This window comes from Argiope bruennichi, chromosome X2, assembly GCF_947563725.1.
Source record: "Argiope bruennichi chromosome X2, qqArgBrue1.1, whole genome shotgun sequence".
NCBI lineage: Eukaryota > Metazoa > Arthropoda > Arachnida > Araneae > Araneidae > Argiope > Argiope bruennichi.
In genome coordinates this window covers 100,514,939-100,537,928 of record NC_079163.1, presented here as the reverse complement: position 1 = coordinate 100,537,928, position 22,990 = coordinate 100,514,939, and the positions used below count along the sequence as shown (strand labels likewise).

At 27.1% G+C, this 22,990-nt stretch overlaps 1 protein-coding gene across 3 annotated transcripts; it reads left to right on the top strand.

Annotated features, from left to right (window-relative positions):
- Positions 1-5,991: 5,991 nt before the first annotated feature.
- Positions 5,992-19,821, top strand: LOC129960357 (resistance to inhibitors of cholinesterase protein 3-like). Of its 3 annotated transcripts, none has more exons than XR_008783581.1 (7): positions 5,992-6,327; positions 7,133-7,248; positions 9,390-9,515; positions 10,990-11,155; positions 11,834-11,894; positions 15,062-15,154; positions 16,490-16,527. XR_008783581.1 is itself a non-coding variant. In XM_056073754.1 (7 exons), the coding sequence occupies exons 1-6, from the start codon at positions 6,189-6,191 to the stop codon at positions 16,525-16,527; spliced, it is 678 nt and encodes a 225-aa protein (XP_055929729.1). In that variant the 5' UTR covers positions 5,992-6,188; the 3' UTR covers positions 16,528-16,544; positions 19,741-19,821. The 3 variants fall into 3 exon arrangements, 2 of the variants coding, with proteins under 2 accessions (XP_055929729.1, XP_055929728.1); XM_056073754.1 differs by lacking the exon at positions 11,834-11,894 and adding an exon at positions 19,741-19,821 and having other exon boundaries at positions 16,490-16,544; XM_056073753.1 differs by lacking the exon at positions 11,834-11,894 and adding an exon at positions 16,808-16,932 and having other exon boundaries at positions 16,490-16,544.
- The last annotated feature ends 3,169 nt before the right edge of the window (positions 19,822-22,990 follow it).

The following is a 22,990-nucleotide window of genomic DNA, read 5'->3' as shown; positions in this document are numbered from 1 at the left end:
GATGACTGATATATCCCTTTAAAGGTAAATATAAAATAAAATCTTTCATTTTTTTATTCAAAAATTAATACAAATCTTTATGCTATTTTTAATGAATCTAGTTTAAAATAAATCCGTATACCTTACCTCATATTTCGATTTGGTCTCATCGAAATATTTTTGCTGTCTGAAATTTCAACGTTATAATCATATTTTTTTTCCTGTGGAATATGAAAAAATTATTTTGAAATGCATGCAACTTCTAATCGGTAAGGCATTTAAAGTAGACTCGCAAAAAATATCATACAATTTTCGATCAAAGTAAGTAAAGTCGTATCGAATACATTCTATCTGTTTTCTAAGGAATAATTTTCGTGAAAACTTTAAAAAATAAAATATAAAACTATCTTTGATGAAATAAATAAAAGCGTTTCTGTTCTCTGATGGATTTCACTATGCCTAGGTTATTTTAATATCCATTCTGTGATAATTTTATGAATATGCTAATGATGCTGAAAATATCAGTAAAAATGGATAAAGAATCGGAAGAAGTCTTATCACTATAATGAAAGCGGTGAAAGTCTTGTTTAAATAATAAGAAGAAATATGCTTGTTCAAAATGTCTATCAAAATCATAGAAAATTTGCTCTGAAAACAATGATTTAATTGATATCTTCAAACGTAAAATTAAATAAGAATCAATTAAAAAAATATTTTGTTGAAAAAAAGTACTAGCATTTAAATAATTGCATATAAAAGAAGCCAGTACCTTACATAAATATATATAAAAGTAAAATTAACAATGGCTTTGAATTTAAAAATATATTGCAAGCAATACACCGACCTAGCCAGAGGCCATGCGGGAATGAGTTTAGAAATATAAAACATTGTTGAAAAAGCGATTTGAAAATATATGCTGTAAGCAGGAATCGGTTTTACTTTGTAATACCTACACGAATGGCCAAAAAGCAACAAAATAAAGAAAGCAGATAACATGAAATTTAATGAAATTTATTAACATTAACGTTTATTGAAATAAGTGAATATTTAGTTACGATTTATGGAAATTAGTGAAACTTTTGAAAATAATCGGATAAAATAAGAGTCCCGAGTGTAGAAATATACAAAGAAAATAGTTTGTAAATAATTGAATAATACAGGATAACACAAAAATTGTATCGTTGATAGCAAAAAGCTCAATTCGGAATCCAGTTACCTGTGCTGGCAACACGCGCTCAACTGAATCCATTCATGCCAAGAAAAATTTCATCCCTGACATTTTGGAGTATCAGTGTCTACGCATAAAAAAAAATGTATTCAGTTCAGAAAGGTTTCGAGGAGAATAAAAGAATGAATATAAATATCTCGCCAGTATGCTCGTTCATATTTAATGGTATTTTAATCTAATATTTGTGGTGACCATTTCATATGAATCAGTGTTTTAAATATTGGCTCTGTAAAATCGTGCTTATGGTCCATGAAAACATAATCAATACCATGGCTCCAAGAAATGTTACTACATGCTGTGCAAAAATGTCACAATTACAGTTATACGACGATTGTTGAGGGGATAAGTACAGCTGGTGACAGCAATCTTTAAGAAAGCCATCGAAACCTTATTCAGCTGGCCTACAATTTGTGAATGTTGCTTTTTTAATATCGAGTTCCATTAGTTCTCCTGATCAGTAATCTAAAGAAACAAAGAATTCCATTCTTATAATGTTCGTCTGAAGCTATCTCGAGCTGAGTTTAGAAGACATTTTTTACAGTGGAACGAAAGTGACCGGTTTCTTCGTATACATAAATTGCAAGAAGCCGTCTGTAATCAGTTTATATAATACATTTCCTGTAGACATTGCAAGGGCCGAAACAGACTATTGTATTATCATTGATTTGTGGTATCTTGCTTGCAAATACAAAAAAAAAAAAAAAAAAAAAAAAAAAAAAAAAACAGTCATCCTGAGAATTATGTCTTTTGGACATCTATCTACTATTCTTAGTGAAAAGGTTCCTTCACTTTAATACCGGTTTCCCACAGGCAGTAGAATCGGGAGACTACTCTTGCAGATTTAAAACTGATTTTATTGCCTTGAAACTGACGGTAGAGGAGTACTGCTTCGTCAAACTAACAATCGAAATAAAGAAAATTGAAAAATCCCTAAAGCTTAAAAAAAAAAAAAAAAAAAAAAAAAGGGCACCGTTACGTAATTTGAGAACCGAAATTACACTTGTGAACTAGAGAGCTTATTCACGCTTTTCTAAGGCTTGTTTGGGGTAGGGAAGAGGTAATACTTGATGGTTACATCGAAGTGGAAAAGGGAGTGGAAAGGCCTTACTCAGCAGTAGCAGTAGTGTTTTATGAGGATTATGTAGATATATTCTATTGTATAGAATGACTCCAAACCTTATTGGCTGTATTCTTGTTGTTTCTGAGGTTTGTAGAAAATAGGTGAAAAAAAAAGTGGCATTCTAGTTTTTAATCAGCACAGCGTCATAGAAAAAAAATACTACTCATTTGGTATTCTGTAAAAAGATTTCATAGAGAAAGCGGTGCGAACTAACTATTATTTATTTATTTTATATTGACTTTGTTGCATTTTGCTATTTTGTAGTGCTCACTATTTCTACTATACAAAAGAAAGCCAAATAGAGCTATTTTAAATCAAGCACATAATCATAATAAAATGAGGGAGAACGTTGAAAGTCTTGTAAATACAGAAAGGTAAAAATCTCAAGTAGATTTTAATGTTAAAAAAGTTAATGTTTTCCTCGAATCCGATTAATGTGAAAATAATAATAAAAGTCCTAAATAATTTCTGTCACACTTAAAAAATGTTTTTTTTTTTTTTTTTTCTATCTGCAATTAGTTTTCAGTAAAGCAGTAGAACTTTTATATGCTTATAGAATGCATTCTTAAAGTTATTCAAATGTGCAAAGATGTTAGTAAATTTATTCTGCATTATGGGCTGGATATATTCGTTTTAAACGAGATTTTTGGAAAAATTTACTTTGTTACTGGAGTGAGCTTCATGATTGTATATTTAGCTTCAGGAAAACAGAATCTTAAAATAATATAGAAAAGTTTATTTTTGAATAAACATTTTTTAAAGCATAATAAAATTTTTCAGTAAGAATTTCGATTTAAAACTTGTCAAACAAAAATAAAATAATAACAGGAACCAAAATTTCTGATTCAAACAATGAAGATTATCTTATCCATTCCTCTACATTTAAAAATTTGTACTACATTTCATGTTCTACAATCATTCTACATTTATAAATTTGTAAAACAATTTTTAAATTAAGGGACAATCTCTATTTGTTATGCTTTTATTTTTGTCCGTATTATTTATTGTAAATACTAATTCTGAATGTGTTATCTTTATAATTTTATTATCATTATCATCATTAATTCTGTATATGTATTTTTATGTGCAATCATAAAGCTTTTCGAATATGAGATTGATAATATCTGAAGAAAAAAATAATGCTGCCAGTAATGGGCATGAAAGCCTTTTTGGGGAGTTGGGGGTGGAATCCTCCTTTCTATCTTTTTATAATGTTATCTGGAATTTTAAGTAGCACTAATAATATTTTAAGAAAATATTAGAAACCAATTTTGAATTAGTTACTTTAACTTAAGACTCAACTTTAGTATAATAAGAAGATTCAATTTTTCAGGCATTAGTTATAAAGCTTAATTTAGTGCTTCAGAGTCTGGAAAAGTATAATTGACTAACTATAAAAAGCACAATTAAATTCCTATACATTTTTTCTAACTTTTAAAATTTAAGTGGATTTCAATTTTTTACGATTATGTGCGGTACAAATCAGTTGCAAAAATCTAACCAAATTTCACAACACAGGTTTTAATAGACTAGAGCTGTATAAAAAAAATATGTGATGTAAAATGTTGCTGCATAAAAAAAAAAAAAGAAAGAAAAAGAAAACTTCGTCCAGAAATTGCTAAAGATGTTTTAAGATTTATAATTTCAAATAGTAGGGATGTTTCCCCAAACGTGAGAACTGCATTTCCGATACAACATACAATTTCAGTGTCGATTGCTAGTTAAGAAGACTCGTTCAGCAAACTAATTAATTTTATCGTTTTTACTGGCAACAGAGGGACAGGATGACTTAAGTGATCTAGCATTTCTTAGTATCAAAACAGCACTTTCGATAAAATTAATTTGAATGAAGTTCTTAAAGAATTTTCCACCGTTAAGACTAGAAAAATTCTTGTTTAATAAAATCCTAATAATTTAACATAATTTGTCCAGTATAACCCGAAATTCTGTAATAATCTGTGTTACATTTACATTACAATATCTTTAAAATTACCATTAATCACTTAATTCTTTTTTAAAATTTATTATGATTAATTTAAAATTATTTATTAAATTTCTTTAATTTATTAACATCAAATAGAAAAGTTTTTAGCAGTTAAATATCAAAGTATGTTTAATTAGTGATATTGAATTTAAAGATTATTTTAATTATTTTTCTTATATATCATATATATTTAGATAGGTTTATCCAATTTCTCATAGAAGACAAATTTCGGAGCATTGGATTAATACATAGTAATATTTATATTTTAAAAAAAGTGTATAAATGCATTTTTTGTAAATGTGTAAATAAAAAAAATACGTAAGAACATCTGCAATTTTCTGGTGAATTCTGTAAGTCAGCAAATATAAAGGAGAGGGCCTCAAAAATACTATATCCATTACACCATTTACAATCGCTACACTTCTGGTTGTATGAAATGTTAATAATTACTTTTATTATATTACCAAATAGAGATAATCAAATGTATTCTCATGTATCAAGATATGTTGTTTGAAGTGCGAATTTTTTGATTATAGCTTCTTCTAGATATTTTTAGCATAAAAGAAATTATGTATTTTAATTCTCATTTCCAGTAACAAGAAAATACAATATTTCTAAAATAATGGTTCCGGTTGCCACCCGCCTAATTTTGAATTTTTAAAACTGCTTCTATTGAGGGTTCTACACATTGTGCTGCCATCTACAGATCATTCCAAAAACGAAATCTTAAATTGTCTTTATTTGGTAATGATAATAGAAATTTCTTATAGTAGGAACTGGCATTTAATGATAATTATAAATGTAAATGATTATCAATTATATTAAAAGAAATAATAAATCATTAACAATATTTAAAGAACCAACAAATAATTTTGAAGATAAAATCTCAGGCTTGATATGGTAATTCCATTAAAAATATATTAAGATTTCTTCTCATGGAAAACTGCTAGGCTAATCGAAAGGGAAAAAAAAAAAAAAAAAAAAAATAGAATAACATCCGCAGAATTTTTCAAAGTGCTTTTTTTTAAATTTTTAAATAAAAGAAAAAAAAATGTGGAATTCTCGCTACTGTGGCAAAAGGTTGCAGTTCTCATCAGCTCTACTTTTGTATGAGGCCGAACTTATTAAACTCTCATCTGATATTTATCCATAAAAGTAATAAAACGCGTATCCGTTAATTGTCTAATTTAATAATCAATCATCAAATAATGCAAATTAATGGACTAAAATTAGTGGACCTTAATATTATCCCCGATATTCAAATTCATTATATCGATAAAAAAAAAAAAAAAAAAAAAAAAAACTCATTGTGTTGTGATTGTTGTGTGTGTGTGTGTTTTAATAGATTATCAAATTTGATTTTGAGAGATACTGCTTTGACTAATTTTTTACAAATTGCATATTAATTTCTATTGTAAGTGTTTAAATTGTTTTCTTCATACACTTAATTAGGTATCACGCTTCAGATCTGATGAACCGAAATTATGAGGTATGTTGTAATAACTTCTGTGCTTATCAAAACGAGACGTTAATATAACAAAATCAAGTAACGTAAATAGACAATGATGTTGCTAATATTTCTAAATGAATTAATCCCAAAATAAGCAACTATAATGTCGCTAGAGTGACTAAATGAAATTAATATGAAACTTTATAATTTTCAGAATGGCAATACCTGGTTTTTCGTCTGCTGTAATGTAGTTTCTCTTTCGTTTGAATTTAGCACCTTGTGCAGGGCACAAATCTGAAACAAATAAAATTCATGAATATATTGTCTTAGCCAATTTGAGATTAACAGGTGCATAGCACGCATCTTAAAAAGGCTTATTAGATACCAAATATCTCAAACAAACAATCCCACTAGTGAAAGGGAAGGAATGGCGGCAACGATGGAGCCATCATCGAGGAGAAGTTTGACAGTTTTAGCCGTAGTTGTTGCGTGTTTCGCGATATTGTGGCCAAAAATTTTTTATCCGATGATTTCATCAATAATTTTACCATCTGCTAGTGAGGAAGGCAAGTTTATAGTGCTATTACTTAAAGTCCAGATATTATAGCATTTCTTGATTTTTAAATAGAATTTCGCTGCTGTTAATTTTCCAATACGATATAAATACTCTAATTTTGTGCTGTGTTTATTTGTTAATGCTCAGAAAATTAATGATATTGAGTGATAACTTTATTTTAAATCGTATTGTTTTCTTTTGTGACATACGGACAGGCATGTATACTTTCATTGTATTAATATGAGTATTGAAATTCATAATTCATTGCATGAATATTGTATTACCTTTGAATATATATATATATATATATATATATAACAGATCGAATTATTAATAAACTGTAATAGGAGTTTGAATATAAAAAGCAAAAACATAGTAAATAATTTACTTTTTAAAAAGTCAAATTTTAATAAAATTCAGAATCTTTGATTTCTTTGTATTTTCTCCATTTTCTACTTATAGATCAGAAAGACAGATTTGATAGTTTGACTTGTAATTATCACATGATCTGGTTTGTAATATTTGATTGTTTTTAGGATTTTATTTAACTTTGGATACATATATAATCATTCTTCCTTCTTACTTTTTTTATGATTCTTTTGTATTTTCCTCTTTCATTCTTTTCTTTTCTTTTTTTAAAATCAAAATTTGAAATTTTGTCCATTTTAATATATCTGGTATTGACTTGTGATGGAAATGTGCCTGTTGGGTAGTGACCGGCTACCTCAATCTCGAATTCATTTTGTTGCAATAATTTTTTCTACTTTTATGTTTTTCAAATATTTTATGATAGTGCCCACTTCATTATCTTTCAGAAAGCATTGATGAAATACGAAAATTGGATTTTTATGATATGATACATCCTCAAATGAAAGAAGCAATGGGTGAAGCTAGACCGTTGGATAAGCCGGCTACTAAGGATGCACATAAGGTGATTTTTTTTTTCTTTGAAAGTAATATGCATTATTCATAAATGTTTATTCCATGAGATTTCCAATTCTTTTTTGCTGCATCTCTTGAGTAAGGACATATATTTTTTGCTGTACATGCCAAAATATCAGTAATATGTACAATTATTCAAGCACTTTTTGAAATAACAAGCGCTTTGAAATAAAATTTTATATTTTTTATTTTGTGTAACATTTGTTTAATCAAATAATTTGCTGGAAATTTTCATTTTGTTTCAATTGAATAACTTGCATTATTACCAGAACATTGATATCTTTGTATTTTTGGTATAAACAGGGTTTTCATCAAGATTTTTTTACATTTTGCTTGTTACCACATATCAAGTATAATTTACTTTATTATTATATGAACATTCCCACTGAGCCTTTTGTCTTCCATTTGGTGTCAAATCATGTTTAGTTTTTAATTTCACCAAAATTCAGCTTTATTTCATTGCAATATGAAGTTTTCTCTTTGTGTCAATTACATATTCATTTTAACTAGGAATAAAAACTAATGTTCAACACACATATTCATTTTCCAATTATTGTTTTAAACTGCACGCTTTCATTTTATTCACACATTTGTTTAATAATTGTATGACTATTATTTGCAAATTATTATCATTTCTTTTTGTTTATAGCATGATGAAATTGATTTTTATATTTTGGTGTCAAAATTTCTTTGAAAATTACAAAATTGTTTTATTTTTTTTTTGTTTTGTTAAATATTTTATGAGTTTCTTCTCTCTTTTTTTAATGGATTTGATTATTTTATTTTTAAAAGATAGCAAGAATCAAATATGTTTAAAACTAATTTTATAGTAGACTTTATATCATTAATAGCTTAAAGTGTCTGATTGATTTTGCCTTTTGGCCAACTATTTCACATGAACTTTTAAAAATCTGTTTAATTTCGATTTACTAAGTATTTGGAATATTTATTTATTTGCACAATAAGCTTGTTTCATTGATACATTTGGCTTGATACCACATATCAAGGATAACTTACTTTATATCGCTATCTCACAGAACATTTCATTTATTGCCCATTTATGTCAAATCATGTTAGGTTTTTAATTTTTCTAAAATTCAGCTTTATTCCATTGCAATATAAAGTTTTCTCTCTATGTATATTACATATTCATTTGAACTTGGAATAAAAACTGATATTTAACACTGATGTTCATTTTCCAATTATTGATTTAAATTGCATACTTCCATTTTATTCACACATTTATTCAATAGTTGCATGAATATTTAAGAAACCATTTAATATTATTATTGTTTCATTTTATTTATAGCAAGGTGAATTTAATTTTCATAAGTTAGAGGCAAATTTCCCCTTAAAATTTGAAATGTATTTTATTTTAATTTGTTAAATATTTAAAAAGGTTTCTTCTTTTTTTGTAATGTATTTGATTAATTCTTGTGTTTTAAGTGATACCAAGAATCATAAATGTTTTAAACCAATTTTAAAGTAGATTTTATGTCATTCATAGCTTAAACTTTCTGATTGATTTTGATGCTTGACCAACTATTTATTATATCACAGTATTTCACTGAACCTTTAATTTTTTGTTCATTTGGTGTCGAATCATGCTTAGTTTTTAATTTCACTAAAATTTAGGTTCATTCCATTGCAATATAAAGTTTTCTGTCTATGGAGATTACATATTCATTAGATCTTGGAATAAAAACTGATATTCAACACATATGTTCATTTTCTAATATATATATATATATATATGTATTATTTGATATCCAACTTCTTAACTTTTATCCTTTCAATTTTAAACAAGTATCAAAGAAAGAACAACTGTTGCTGTTTTCAACCTAATATGTATGTTTTTAAAAAATCTGAAGGTTGCAAAATTCATAAAAATATTTATCATATTGTATATTTTGAAAAATATTAATATATAATTAAAATTTATGTTTTGTGAGATTAAATCTCTAATTAACTAAAATTTACTCATTATCAACAGAATTTTAATTATTAGAAATATCATGTACTCTGTATTGTTTTGTTTTAAAGAATAATTTTATTATCGTTAACATGCCAAAATATTATCTAGATGTATTAAATATTAAATAAAAGTTTTAGCTTATGTATTCTTTTTAGGTTTTATTCCACCCATCTATAAAATATGCTGCGAAACCACAGTCCAAAGGAACAAGTGCTGTGAACCTTGTGATTCCTGTCTATACACTTGTTGTTATATTATTTTTCATCTATTCAGTTTGTAAAGTAAGACTTTTTTTTTTTTTTTTTTTTTTTTTTTTTTAAGTATATTTGAAACAGATTTCTATAACACTTTTACATTATGTGTGATGAGACCAATCTTCTTGTAGAGGATTGGTCTAAATCGTGGAACAGGAATATTTTTTAACAAATTTGCAAATCCAGCAACACAATATTCTCCCATTTTACTTATTATCTGTCATTCATTTTTAATTTTCTACCATTTATTATAATTGAATAGATTTTTTTGCTATTTATTTAGTTATACATATTTTGTGTTTGTATGTTTCATTTTATATTTAATCATTTGTTTTTTTCCTTTTAAAAATAAAATTATTAGAAAAACATTTAAACCTTTTAGCTCAAAAACAGGGATGCAGATGGTATAATGTAAAACTTTTATATACTGAAGACATATTTCATGAGAAATTAATTATAATGTGTGACTATAAAGAATTGCAGGTAACAAAAATATTTTTCCAGATTAAAGTGGAGTTTTCTTTTTATAATGAAGTCCAAATGATTCATTATAAATGCATCTAAGGAAGTTGTATATAAAACAGCTCTTTATAGAAAGTCTGAAAATTTCAATTTAGTCATTCAAATTATTTTCTGTACTTTTATAAATAACACAATTTTGTTTTGATATTGTTTTTTTTAATCATGGTAAACTTGAATTTTTATGAGAAAAAAAATGAATGTATGTACTACGATTTTAACTACAAAATGAAAAGTCTTTTAGCATTTTCTAATATTAAATCTGTATTTTGTTGATCTAGATTATATTTTATGAAGAAATCTTTTTTTAAACAATTATTAAGTTTTAACGGGGTATTATTTTCAAAATTTATTTATTTTTTAAATTTTTTCTTTAATTGTGAAATGCTGTGGTCATACTTGACAGTTTGTGCAAAATATTCAGGATAATTTATGTTTTTTTTATAATCTTATGTACCAAGATTACTTCAGTCATTTGATGTTTCGTATCCATAAACTATATAGATGAGGAAACAATTATCTTGAAGTGGATGATTATTTTCCCAGCTATTTGGAATATCATTTAATTCTTTGATGTTAAAACTTTGACATTTTTGAAGTGTAACAATTCAAATTTTTGATTATGTATATTTAATAATTTTGCTGTATTCTTTGTTAAGAGAGAATATTTTTCTTCATTTTTGATGAAAGATTGATTTGTTTTATTTTATGGAATTTGTCCACTCTGAACTAAATCTTTCAGATATTTTGAAAGAAATTTCTTTTATTTAGAAAAAAGTTATGTTACTGAATATAATTTTTTTTATTGTTTGTATATTGTTCCAAATGAAAATTTCAATAAACCACTATGATTAAAAAGATTAAAACACTGTGATTATAGTTCTTTGTTAGAAATAGTAATTTTTGAAATAATTCAGTGTTCTTCTTATATTCTTTTATGCTGTCTTATATTCTTCTTTAATTAATGTCACTTTATATTTAGATGTTTTTAAAGAAAAAACAAGATTCTCGCCACTTGCATTCAACTAAACAACAGAAAACAGCATGTCCACATAAGTGTACAGAATTGGATGATATGAATAAACGTATGGATAATTCTCTGGAAAGAACAGCTCAGCGTGCGCTAGAACAATATGGAAAAGATAAAGGTAAAAACCATAATTTTAATAATGGTTACCAATAAAATAGTGATTTTATACTGCTTGATATGTTATTATGTATATGCCCTGTCTTTGTGGCAAAAAGTTCAATTGTTTATTATTAAAAAAAAAAACATTTATATTTTTCTAAATATTATAAAGAAATGCCTGATTCAATGTCTCCAAATTTGTATCATAAATATCTGATATTTAATTATTATGATATATAATGCACATAAATCTAACAGAAATTAAGGTAGTGATTTTAATACGTCTATATAGTTTCGTTATGAATGTAGTGAATTTTTATGTCCTATAATGGGTTTCTCTATTTGATGAAAAAGCTATAGAGTTTGTATTTAATAATTTGCTATTATTTTTAAATGTCACATTTTAAAAGAAGTTTTCAATTATATGTATTTTTAATGACTGGCCTAGACTTTGTGCAATTCAACATATTTTTAAAATTGCATTTATTTATGTGAACACCAGACTTTTTATTTGATTTCTTATTCCAACTTTAAGAATTTAAAACAAATTATTTTTATGTTTACATTTCAAAAATTAGAAACATTCCCTAAATTTTTGTTTTACAATCAAAATTTTTTTCTATAAAAGACTTATTTATAGAAAATTCAAATTTTTCTTTATTCCTTTGTTTGTTATGTTACTTTTATTGTTTTTCAGCCTGAATATTAAAACGCAGAGTACTTTATCTACATCGGTCTAGGCTGAACTTTCTGCATGAGTATGAACATATTTCTTTTAATATATATTTTTGAATAACTAGTTATTCATTTGCACAAATTAAATAGAATTAAGATGTGTATCAATTATCATCTTCAATTAAGATGTGTATTTTATTTGTGAAATGTTGTGCAATGTTTTTTACTTAACACTTACATAAATAATAATAATATTAATCTGCAAATGATAGTTAAATTATCATGTCATTTAAAAAAATCTATTAGATTTTATCACTTTCCAAATGATTCCAATGATTTCACATTTAATTGAACCAAAAATGCACATACTTCTATGGATACTTCTGTATTAATATATTGTATGTTTTAAAATATAAATTGTATTAGGTATCTGTTTATAGTTCCAGCAAAACTGCTGATACGTAAAATTAATTGTAAGTGATTTTTAAAAAAAAATTTATATATCTATTTGGAAATAATTGCTTTTATCACTAATTTATTGTTATCAAGATTTTCTATGTTTGAATAGATTTTGATTTGGTGTAATTTGATTTGTCGGATTTGATCAGGTGAAAAGGTTTTTTGTCTCTCTTTATTTAAATCTAATTGCTCTTATTCGTCTGTTGATTATTCCATTGCTTCTTTAGAGTATAATATTTTTCTTGTATCCTTTGCTTTATTGCAAAATAAATAATAATAAAGCCCTTTTCAATGTATTGCATTTAATTATATGTATGTATGTCACTTTTCTTTTAAATGTGTCTTTCAGTCCTCTATACTTGTGAAATTTGCAAAGAGATGAATTTAGATTTTATGCTTTGTTTTGCACTGAATGAAATCTGATTTATGATTTTGTCACTAAGGCCATCACTGAAATTTTCAGAAGTGTGCAGAAAGAGCCGTAAAAAAGAGTTTTTGTTTTTTAGAAAATTCCTTCCACTAATGACAGACTCCAGATGCAAAGGAGGTTTAAATCATTGGGAGTGAAAGAGGTTTTAAACATCAGATAAACACATATACACAAAATTTGATATTAAAGCGCAGAAGTGTTTTATAGTAAAGATTGCACTTATGATAATTCCATTCTTCTTTTTATTCCAACTTTCACTGTTTCAACTAACTCGGTAAAAGATTACTGAACAACTTTATGATGATTTTTAAATTTATTTTCACATCATTATTATTATCGATTTGTTTTGCACAAAGCGGTGGAGTTTATCAATCATTGTCTCAATGTTAACAGATCAGTGTCACTGTGTGCACAATTTTCATTTTCATTAACTCTGAAAGGGAATGCCTGTTTACTTTTTATAATATCATCAATTTCATAGAGCTAGTGATACTTCCAGTTAACACAGTTTTATCTCCAGACAGTGAAAGCTGCATTTTTTATATTTTAATCTAAAATTTCTTTACATTTTTTTTAGATTCTTAAAGATCTTCTCGATTCATAAGTATTTTAGTAGAAAATTGGGTTCATTTTTGAAAATACTGCAACTTAAAAAAAATAGTTGATTTTAAAGGTGCAAATAAATTGAATTACTACATATACTACTATACTTTAATCATATATGTAATGATGAAGATTTTATATTATTAGTTATTGTTTATTTTCTGTAATTAATGTGATTTTACCTATTTTTATTAAATATTGTTTTGAGTTGGCAAATTTTGATGATTATCTTTGTAAAAAAAATTAGAATCTTATTGACATAATTAAATTTATAATTTGTTCAAATTTCAGAGGAAAAAAAATATGATTTTGTTCCATGGAAAAATATAACATTTTTAATATAATTTCTTCAGTTTCTAATTTATTCAAGGATTTTAATTAGCTCAAAGAATTTTTTTTGGTGCTCCCAGAAACATTTTCGATTTTCTTTCCAAATATCTCTTGATTTAGAGCGCATTTAATTCAAAATTGTAGCTGTAAATTTGAAAAAAATTCCTAATACATATGAGAAGTTCAAATTCATTTCTAGGCGGTTAAAGTTCTTCGTTTTGTCATAAGAAAATATATAATGTATTGAAAACCATTTTCCAATGAGTTCTGCAAGTATTATTCTAAATGAAAGATTATTTTTGTTTTAAAAATAAAGGAATGCAAAAATTCTAAATAGGGTCAAAATTTCATAAAAATCAGCTCAATAACATGAAAGTTAAAAAAAAAAAAATCACGGGATGTTTTTGACTGTATTTTTAACATTTTTAGCATTGCATTTGATATTTTTTTTTTTAAATAAAAGATTTAGAAGTTCTGAATCTAAGAATAAATTCTTTTGGGTTTTAGAGTTTATGGTGCACAAATATTGAAGTATATATAAAATTTAACAAATGCAAATCGTGATGTTCAAACTCATGAAATAAAAGTAAAGCAAACCGTTTTCTAATGGAATATTGTAATTTAAGGAGTGAAACAGTATTCTTACAACTAATTCAAATAAACAGAATCAAAGCTTTCGTTATAATGATTAGAACATTTCTATTGAAAATGAATGTAGAAACATAGTTTATGCTTTTGAATTAACTGTCGCTTAACCAGTTTATTTGTAACAAACATGCAAGAGCTGAAAAAAATAAATCTGTCTCAATTTCTTTCAATTATAAATCTGGAAGCTTTGTATAAATTACTAATTTTCTCCTTTTATGCTACAAAATTTATCTTTTACGCTTACCTTTTGAAATTATAATTTCAAAGTTTTGAATCGCATTTTTAAAGCGAAAATTTTAAGCTTAAAAAATTAGTAAAAAGTAAGAAATTGGATTGGATATGTCATTTTAACTTTTTTTTCTTTGTATATCCGCTAGACAGATTTAAATATTTAAATTCATTTAGTAGATTAGGCTCATTCTTTCCCATTTTTGTGCGAAATATTTTGCCAAGTACTTTTTAGCATTGAAAAAAAATGAAGAAATAAAGTATAAATAAATAATAAGTAGTTAGAAATTAATTTTTAAGTTGTCATCAAGCATCTTTTTTTTATCAAGATTATTTTTTTAACTAATTTGCTAATAAATATTAGAGTATCACAAAATTTCCTAATAAATACTCAAAGAAAAATGGTTCAATAAACACTTCATGCCCCAGTTTTGTGTCACATGATTCATTGTGAACTCAGTTTTTTTTAATTTGCTATTTTTGAAGTTATTTCACTATGCATTTGTATTCGAATGTCAGAATAATTAACAGTTTCTAATTTTGGTTCCAAAGTTCTAACAGCTTTGAAAGCTATCATTTTGGAAATGGAAGATATCCAAGGTAGTGAAAAAGTTGACGAGAAAGAGAATAAGCAAGATTCTGCAGGTAAAAGTTTGGAAAAGATTTTCCTTTATTTTAGGTCATCACATAGATTTTAAATAGTAATACTTCTGTATGCAGGTTATTTTTTTTTATTTGAGGGCATTTTAATGGTTGTAAAAATATTAATTGAAACTTAAGAGTTACTGTTTAAAATTTTATGTAAAGCGTATTTCATTTTGTTTTCTAGAATTATATTTCACTAACTAGCATATGATAATTTGGTCAACCCCTTTGTGAAACAAATGAATGACTTTGGGAAAGAAATTATATTTGTGGATAGGCTTTTATGTGATTCATTAATTTTTTTTAAATGTCAGTTTAATTGTACAACATATTAACTGCATTGAAAGTGCTAGACACGAAGAATGAATAAGCAAAACTTATTAGTGTGCATTTTTCTTTTTTGGAAAATTGTATATTGGATTATCAAACTGATATGTGTATTATTATCTTTGTGCAATATTTTTTATTAATTTATATCAGAGCTCTTTTTCATTTGAAAACGTTATCTGAATGGCAATATTTGAGTTGCTGATTTTTGTATTTTATAGATATATAATGAATTCTTTTGCTATTGAAATTTTAATATTTTTAGAATTTTGAGTTGAGATGACTTTGTTATTTGGCTTAATGCAGGCATTTTGTATTATGGTTTAAATGGATAAATTTTTCTGGCTTTTTAAAAATTTTTAGTATGTTCTGAATAATATCTAACAGTTGTGGGAAATTATTTCACTCTTATTCTTGCGCCTTAGATCTCAGACATCAACAGCAACATTATTTTTGAAATCTCTGTGCCCTAATAATTTTATTTTTGCTTCTCTTAATTTTTCATGCTTATTTCCCCAAAAATTTTGCTATATACAGCATCTGGTACATGCAAAAATTCTTTTTGTTTGCTGTTGAATATTGATTTGTTTTGACCATTGACTGATAAGACGTGCATCATTATCTCATAGTTAAAGAATTTGCATTTTACTTTCATACATTCTCTTTTAATAAAATATTTCAAGAATGTTAGAAAAAAAATACAATTTTATTTGGTTGACAAACTGATCATAATAATATTTTGTTTTAATATATTCTGATGATTTCTTTAACCTAAATATTCATGTGATAGTTCAGTACAAAAATTTGTGAATATTTTTCATATAAATGCTTGCTGGACGCCATTACATATGTATGAGCATTCGTAGTTATTCTTTGAAAGTAGTACTATATGGTAATGCTCATCATATAAGTACGTAATATATGTATTTGTAATTTAAAAATACTAAATGAAATACGTGGAATGTTTTTAAAATATTCATGCACTATATACGCAATTTTTTTATTTAGATGCTACTGTCAAATGTGAAAATGAAAATTCTGGTTAACTCTTCTTGTGTAACTTGTAAGTTCTTGTTTTTCATTTATTTGTCAAATAAAACATTCTTTCTAATTTCTACTTATATGTTTATGCACATATATGGCATTGTTGAGAAAAAATTTGGCACTTAATTACAAAAAAAGAGTGAATTTACGAATCGTTGAATTTTGCTTCAAGTAGCTTTCATATTTTCAGGCTTGTAGCTTTCTATATTTATGCCGTTTAAGGTTTAAGTTATGAATTTTTATTTATTTAGTTTGTACTAACTAGGTATTTTTCTATTGCAGATTAGGCCTAAATGATCATTGGAGACATATGAAAGTTAGAAGCAGTGCTTAAGTTATAAATTTGTTTTAAAATTTGAAAATAAAATTGCTTGGCTTTCACTTGATTTTTCATAATCAAAACAATGAATGTGATTCTCATTTTCAAAGAATAAATTCATGTTTTTCTCTGTAACTGCTGTCATCCATTTTCTTGTATTATTAAATTTGATATTATGAATTTGTAATGAACTTAGAATTTTATACTTTTAAAGTTTTTATCGCGAATTTATTGCTATTTTGCTCTTAAACTTTTATTCTTATAGCTTATTATTCTATAGCTATTTAATTTAAATTCTTGATAGCAATATAAACTTTGATACCACAAAATAAAATTTTCATTTGTAGCTAACATTTCAAAAGTTGAGTTTAGAGTTCAAATATATTAAAATCAAGCGGTATAACAACTAATGGTATTGCCATGTGCAAAAATGCTTTCAAAACCAATTATGAAGAACTTCATACAATTCTTTACCGGCCACCACGCGTTGTGAAACGTCTGACGTTGAACACAGCTATAAAAGTACTGCCACAAGTTGATCCGTATAACATATCAGTTCTTGCAATAAGCACTAGTAAAAAAAAAGGCTCACAATCGAGAGATGTGTAGACGCAACCGCAAAACAGAATCAAGATTGCTCTGTTGACTATCTGTATTGTTATGTTGACCCTTTCCAACCCCCCTCCCCCTAAAGAACTTAGTTGAACAAATTTTCATTTCGTCTTAAATTCAGTTGTAATTCATTTGAACAATGGACCAATGAAAGTATTTTTATTACGTAAGAGGAGGACAAACTTTCAGAAATGATACCAAAATTTCTTTGTGTATAAAAGAGAGATCCTTTCTGATTTTCTCTTTCTCGAGCTCGAGAATATAGTTGAATTGCTCTCTGTTTAACATATTCACGAATGATTTTATCATCTCTTTATAGATGTCGATTGATGAGAGCCCCAAAACAACTTTCGAAGGAAAACAAGTTTTTTTTCCCTCCCATAGATCGTGCAATTTCTTCGTCTGCAACTTCTTTAAACATTATAATAAGTCGCTCCTTATCACTTTAATCGACTGATGTTGAATGCCTGCTAGACATCTGCATTGATATTTACTATCTAGATAAAGAATTTGAAGAATACTATGTGGAAAGAAGCTGTGCATTGTAATATATTCTTGGGTCTTATCTTTAAAAATCTTTATTATGTTTGAAAATTATCATTCAGTCTGAAATAAGTTTTATTTATATTTTTAAAAAAATAATTTTTTATAAGTCATTTATAATGAATACAATATCACTTTTCATGCTATTGTCAAACTGAAAAATAATATAGCATATTTTTATTAATATACGATTCTTTATATTTTGTTAGACAGTTTCATTTAGCATTGGAAAAAATAGAGTTCCTTCATTGTAAAGTATTTTATGGAGGTGTTTAAAATTTTTTCACATCTTTTCTGTTAAATTAATACAATATTGCACATGGGTGAATTTAGTAAACCCTTGCATTTACATCTATTTATTTTCAAGCAGAATAAGGTAATCTATCCAATATTTTTTTAATGTAAGTGATATTAATTTTAAAAAAAAATCAATTTCTGTAATGATTCATTTAAATTTTTTATGCAAAGATTACTTTCTTAGGTAAAGATTACTTTATAGGTTGGCAGCATCTTATTTTTTTCCAACTCTACACTTTTTTAACTATACAAATTTAATTTTTTATCATATAAGATTAGAGGTTAGATAGATAAATAATGTGCATGTAAAATTACAATTTTTTCTTTAACCCTTAGTTGAATCCAATTTTTTTCAATCTTTATATGGTCGCTCGTAGATATAATATAATTATCACATCATAGAATAAATATTATGAGGTTTTGATAACATAACTATTAAAACTACTGTACTTAATCTTAACAAGAATGCAAGTGAGTATTCTATTAGATAAATTCAAATTGTTATGACGAATGTTCAAAAGACGAATAAAATAATTTTCCTGCATTCATGCATTAAGGTATTGTGTCTAACGGAAGGACAATATATGAATATATATGCACAAAATTCTGAGGGAGGGAGAAAAAAAAGAATTTCGATGGTGTTGAATCTACATATTGGCCAAACTATGCTTTGGCCGCTAAAAGGCCGAGAAGCGATCACCATGTTGGCTGAATGCCAAATTCTTTATACGAAACTAGCAATGTATCTGAAACTTTATGTCAAAGAAGAGACGGGTAAGAAAGCTACTGCGTAGAAATTGTTCGTATAATTAATAAAGAAATTGTAAAGTAAATTTCAAACCCTATAATTTTTTTTTTATTGTAAAGTATGAATGTTGCATGAATAGTTGTAAAAACTGCTCATGTAACATTTTTATTTATACGAAAGAAAAATAAATTTACAAAAAGAGGCATAAAAAGTATATAAAAAAAGGATATCCGAGATTTATTTGGGAAGTACTCGTGCTCGTGAAGCTGGTAGAATAACTGTGATTCTGAATCATCGCTTCTACGTATTCTGCACGGAATCTTGGATCTGTAACTGTATAAAGTACAGGTACTTCGCCATTATATACTGACAGATACAAATGAAAGAACATGCTTTGCAACATAGGCGCTGGTACAAATGGGACGTGACCTAGAATGGTTATTGAACATCATATGGACTTATGAAGCTGACTTTTCACTGCATGGTGAAGTCAATATGTAAACCAATAATATCTGGGCAAGTCAGATTCACGTGAGTCACTGTATTCTCCTATGTGGCTATTTGGTGTGGTTTCATTGCATATTTCATTCTGGGCCTTTCTTTTTTGAAGAGCTTGTATCTGGCTGAAAAACGTATGCAGTCACTACAGAAGGGTATGTTACATTTTTGCGTGACCAAAATGTACTTGCATTGCAGGGAAAACATGCGCTATTTGTCGTCACCTTCATGCACGTGATGCCAGGAGATTCTTATTGGACATTCTCATCGAAGACGGATGGATAAGTCAAGGTTGTAAGTTGAAGTGGCCCTCTCGATCACCAGACTTGATCCTGACAGATTTTTGGTTGTGGATATACTTAAAGTCTTGTATGTCCTGTATACGCTCCTCACTTACCTCATACTTTGTGATGATGGTCATGTTGAAACTCTTTTATTTTAAAATAAAGGAACAGTGTCATGTTATTGTGATTTATTTCGCTGTCAGTATTTACCTGATTTGCATACAACATTTCGACATGATGTGTGATGGTTGGTTACTTTTGGGATCAGTTTTTTTAATACTTGGATAAAAGAAATCCAATGTCTCTCTGATTATATTCGGGCAAACCGAAATTTTTTTTCCCAGAGCATTACTTTTTCTATTATGAATTTTTGGACGAATTACAATGCATCTTGCTTAAAACATTTTTGATTTCAGCTGTCCTATCACCCCCCCCCATTACATTTTATCATGTACAGCATTTACTCTTGCTGTTCGATTTTTCGAGAACTATAAGTAAATTGCTTCAAATAATTATATTTTAACTAATGTTATATGAATCAACAAAATTAATTTAATATCTATTACAATATAAAAAGTTTATTCTAAAACTGTTATAATTGTTTTTTTTAAAGAAATTTTCTATATATTTGTTTGATTGATATGATTTTTATTTCGCAAAAGTCAGATCTGACTATTCTGCGTCAGAAAATAAGTATTAAATTTATCATGGCATGAATATTAAGCATAAAATACGAAGAACAATCATGGAAAACACGATATGAGGAATAAGAAACCAATATTAAATTAAATATGAGCATTAAAACCAATTTCGCAAGTAAAATAATCTATTCGGAATATCTCTTAAAAAGTCTGAGGGATCTGGATGAACATTGTTAAAGTATTTCTTTCTTAATTTGCTAAAAATGATATATTCATTCAAAATGTGTCTAACAGATAAAACTATTCGGTTACATGACATAGGTGGTGGTTCGGCTTTTAATAGGTATAAAATATTAATAATATAGATATATATATATAGAGAGATGGTAAATATGTGTGACCAATCCTTAGTCTTGTCAATTTTACAGTCGTTTTACGATTAAAATTGATTTGTTGGAAACCTGCATCTGATGGGTGTATAAAATGTAGTTCATTATGAATCATCACAAACTATCTGCTATTTCTTTTGGATGTTAAATTTTATCTTTTAATGGACGTCGTTTGAAAGAATGAAGCAGTTTCTCATTCCTACAGCTGCTTTATATGCTCCTTCATTTTCTGCTTTGCCGACGTGTCTTGGGACCTAACTAAAATTTATACTAAATTTTTTATCTTTAAAATAAAAAATGAAATTTAAACGGTGAAAAACTAATGGATGACCTTGTTTTATTATATTCCGAAGTTCTTCGGTAGATTCTCGAATCCGTATATATAATCCATTCTTTTATATATATATATATATATATATATATATATATATATATATATAATCTTGCAACACTATTAGAATGGCATAAATTTTGGATGTAAATACCGAACAATAATCATGCAACATTTTAGTTACTATAAAACTATTAAAAATTGAGGCAGAACCAACATAATTTCCTGTTTTGGATCCATCCGTAAAAACCGATTCAAAGGTAAAATACTGCTGTCGATGGTAAGTAATTAAAAATAAACTAAGTTGGATGTTGATAATTTTGACAGATTTCTAAAAAAATTAAATACTTTAATATTTCCGTTTTCACTTGGTAAAATTTCCACTTTTTCCGGTTTTGAGCCTTGTAATAAGGATCGCATTCTATATCCAAATGAGGTGATATATGAAGATTTGTTAAACAGGCAAAATAGGGTAGAAAATCCGGTTATACAGGGTGGTTATAATTAAACTTCCCTATAAACATCATCCTACAATGCAAATGGATGAGCAGATGCAGATTGCAGCGAAATTTGGTATATAGACTATACACAAGATGCGCTCAATTAATTTCGAAAAAAAAAAAAAGTTCTAAAATGCCCACCAGAGGACGCTTTTTACGTAAAAACATTAAATTTAACTCAATAAACGTCCAAAACGGAATACAGAAACAATATTAACAATCCAGAACAAGAATTTTGTGTTATAAAATGTAAAACCGGGAAAAGCTGTCAATTTTAGGAAAATTTTCGAGATTTGCATGATTGCGAAGAAGAGGAAGCTTTATACAAAACAGGTTAGGATAAGAAACGTTTGCTGTCGTTGTCATGTTTTATGTCGATGTCTCCGGCTATAATGACGATGGCATCTTGTTGCAACATTCAATGACTTAAAGAACTCCATAACGCTTCATGTGCGAAGCATCACAATTGATCAGTTACGATCTGCTGTTGAACACACTGTCCATCGACTTGAAATTTTGCTGGTGAGTGAGAGTGGTCACATGGAGCATCTTTCCCTACATCATCCTGGACATGATTAACAACTGCTCCTCTTGTGCAATTTCGTCCTAATCTGTTCTTGTTTCTGAAAACTGAACTGTTTTTCTCAAACAGCGTACTATTATTTTTTCCTTTACTTAATGTGGTTCGATGACAAGATGATCAGAAACTAGTCAATAAATATTAATATTGTTTCTGTATTCCGCTTTGGTCGTTTATTGTGTTAATGTTTTTCCGGAAAAGGCACCCTCTAGTGGACATTTTGGAACTAAAATTTTTTTTTTTCTCAAAATTTCATGAGCGCATCTTGTGACTAATCTATATACCAAATTTCGTTGCAATCCGTTCACCCGTTTGCGTTGTATGATGCTGTTTATAGGGGAAGTTTAATTATAACCACCCTATACATTGAATATTCACAGCTGCTCCTTATTTTAAAATAATAAGTAAAAGAAAGTCTCTATCGTCTGAGTTGTAAACATGGTACTTTGTAAACAGCGTACAAACGTTATCGAATATTCACGTTAGTATTCACGCAAATAACGTATCATGCGTAGTAATTCACATAAACAACATACGTATAAACTTTATCGAAAGTGTAAGTTCGAACGGCTTCCGATGAAAATCTGAATCCTAGATGTTGTACGGGATCCATTATGTGTAATCTTATGACTACAACTGTAGATATATGTCAAATTTTGGTTTCAGTCAATCGGAAAAAAATCTTCCAAAATACATATTTGAATTTTGAGTATTTGTATAATA

Coding starts and splice junctions, on each gene's coding strand:
- LOC129960357 (XM_056073754.1), top strand. CDS start 6,189: ATGGCGGCAACGATGGAGCCATCATCGAGGAGAAGTTTGACAGTTTTA. Junction 6,328..7,132: donor ACCATCTGCTAGTGAGGAAG/GCAAGTTTATAG, acceptor ATTATCTTTCAG/AAAGCATTGATGAAATACGA. Junction 15,155..16,489: donor GAATAAGCAAGATTCTGCAG/GTAAAAGTTTGG, acceptor TTTTTTATTTAG/ATGCTACTGTCAAATGTGAA.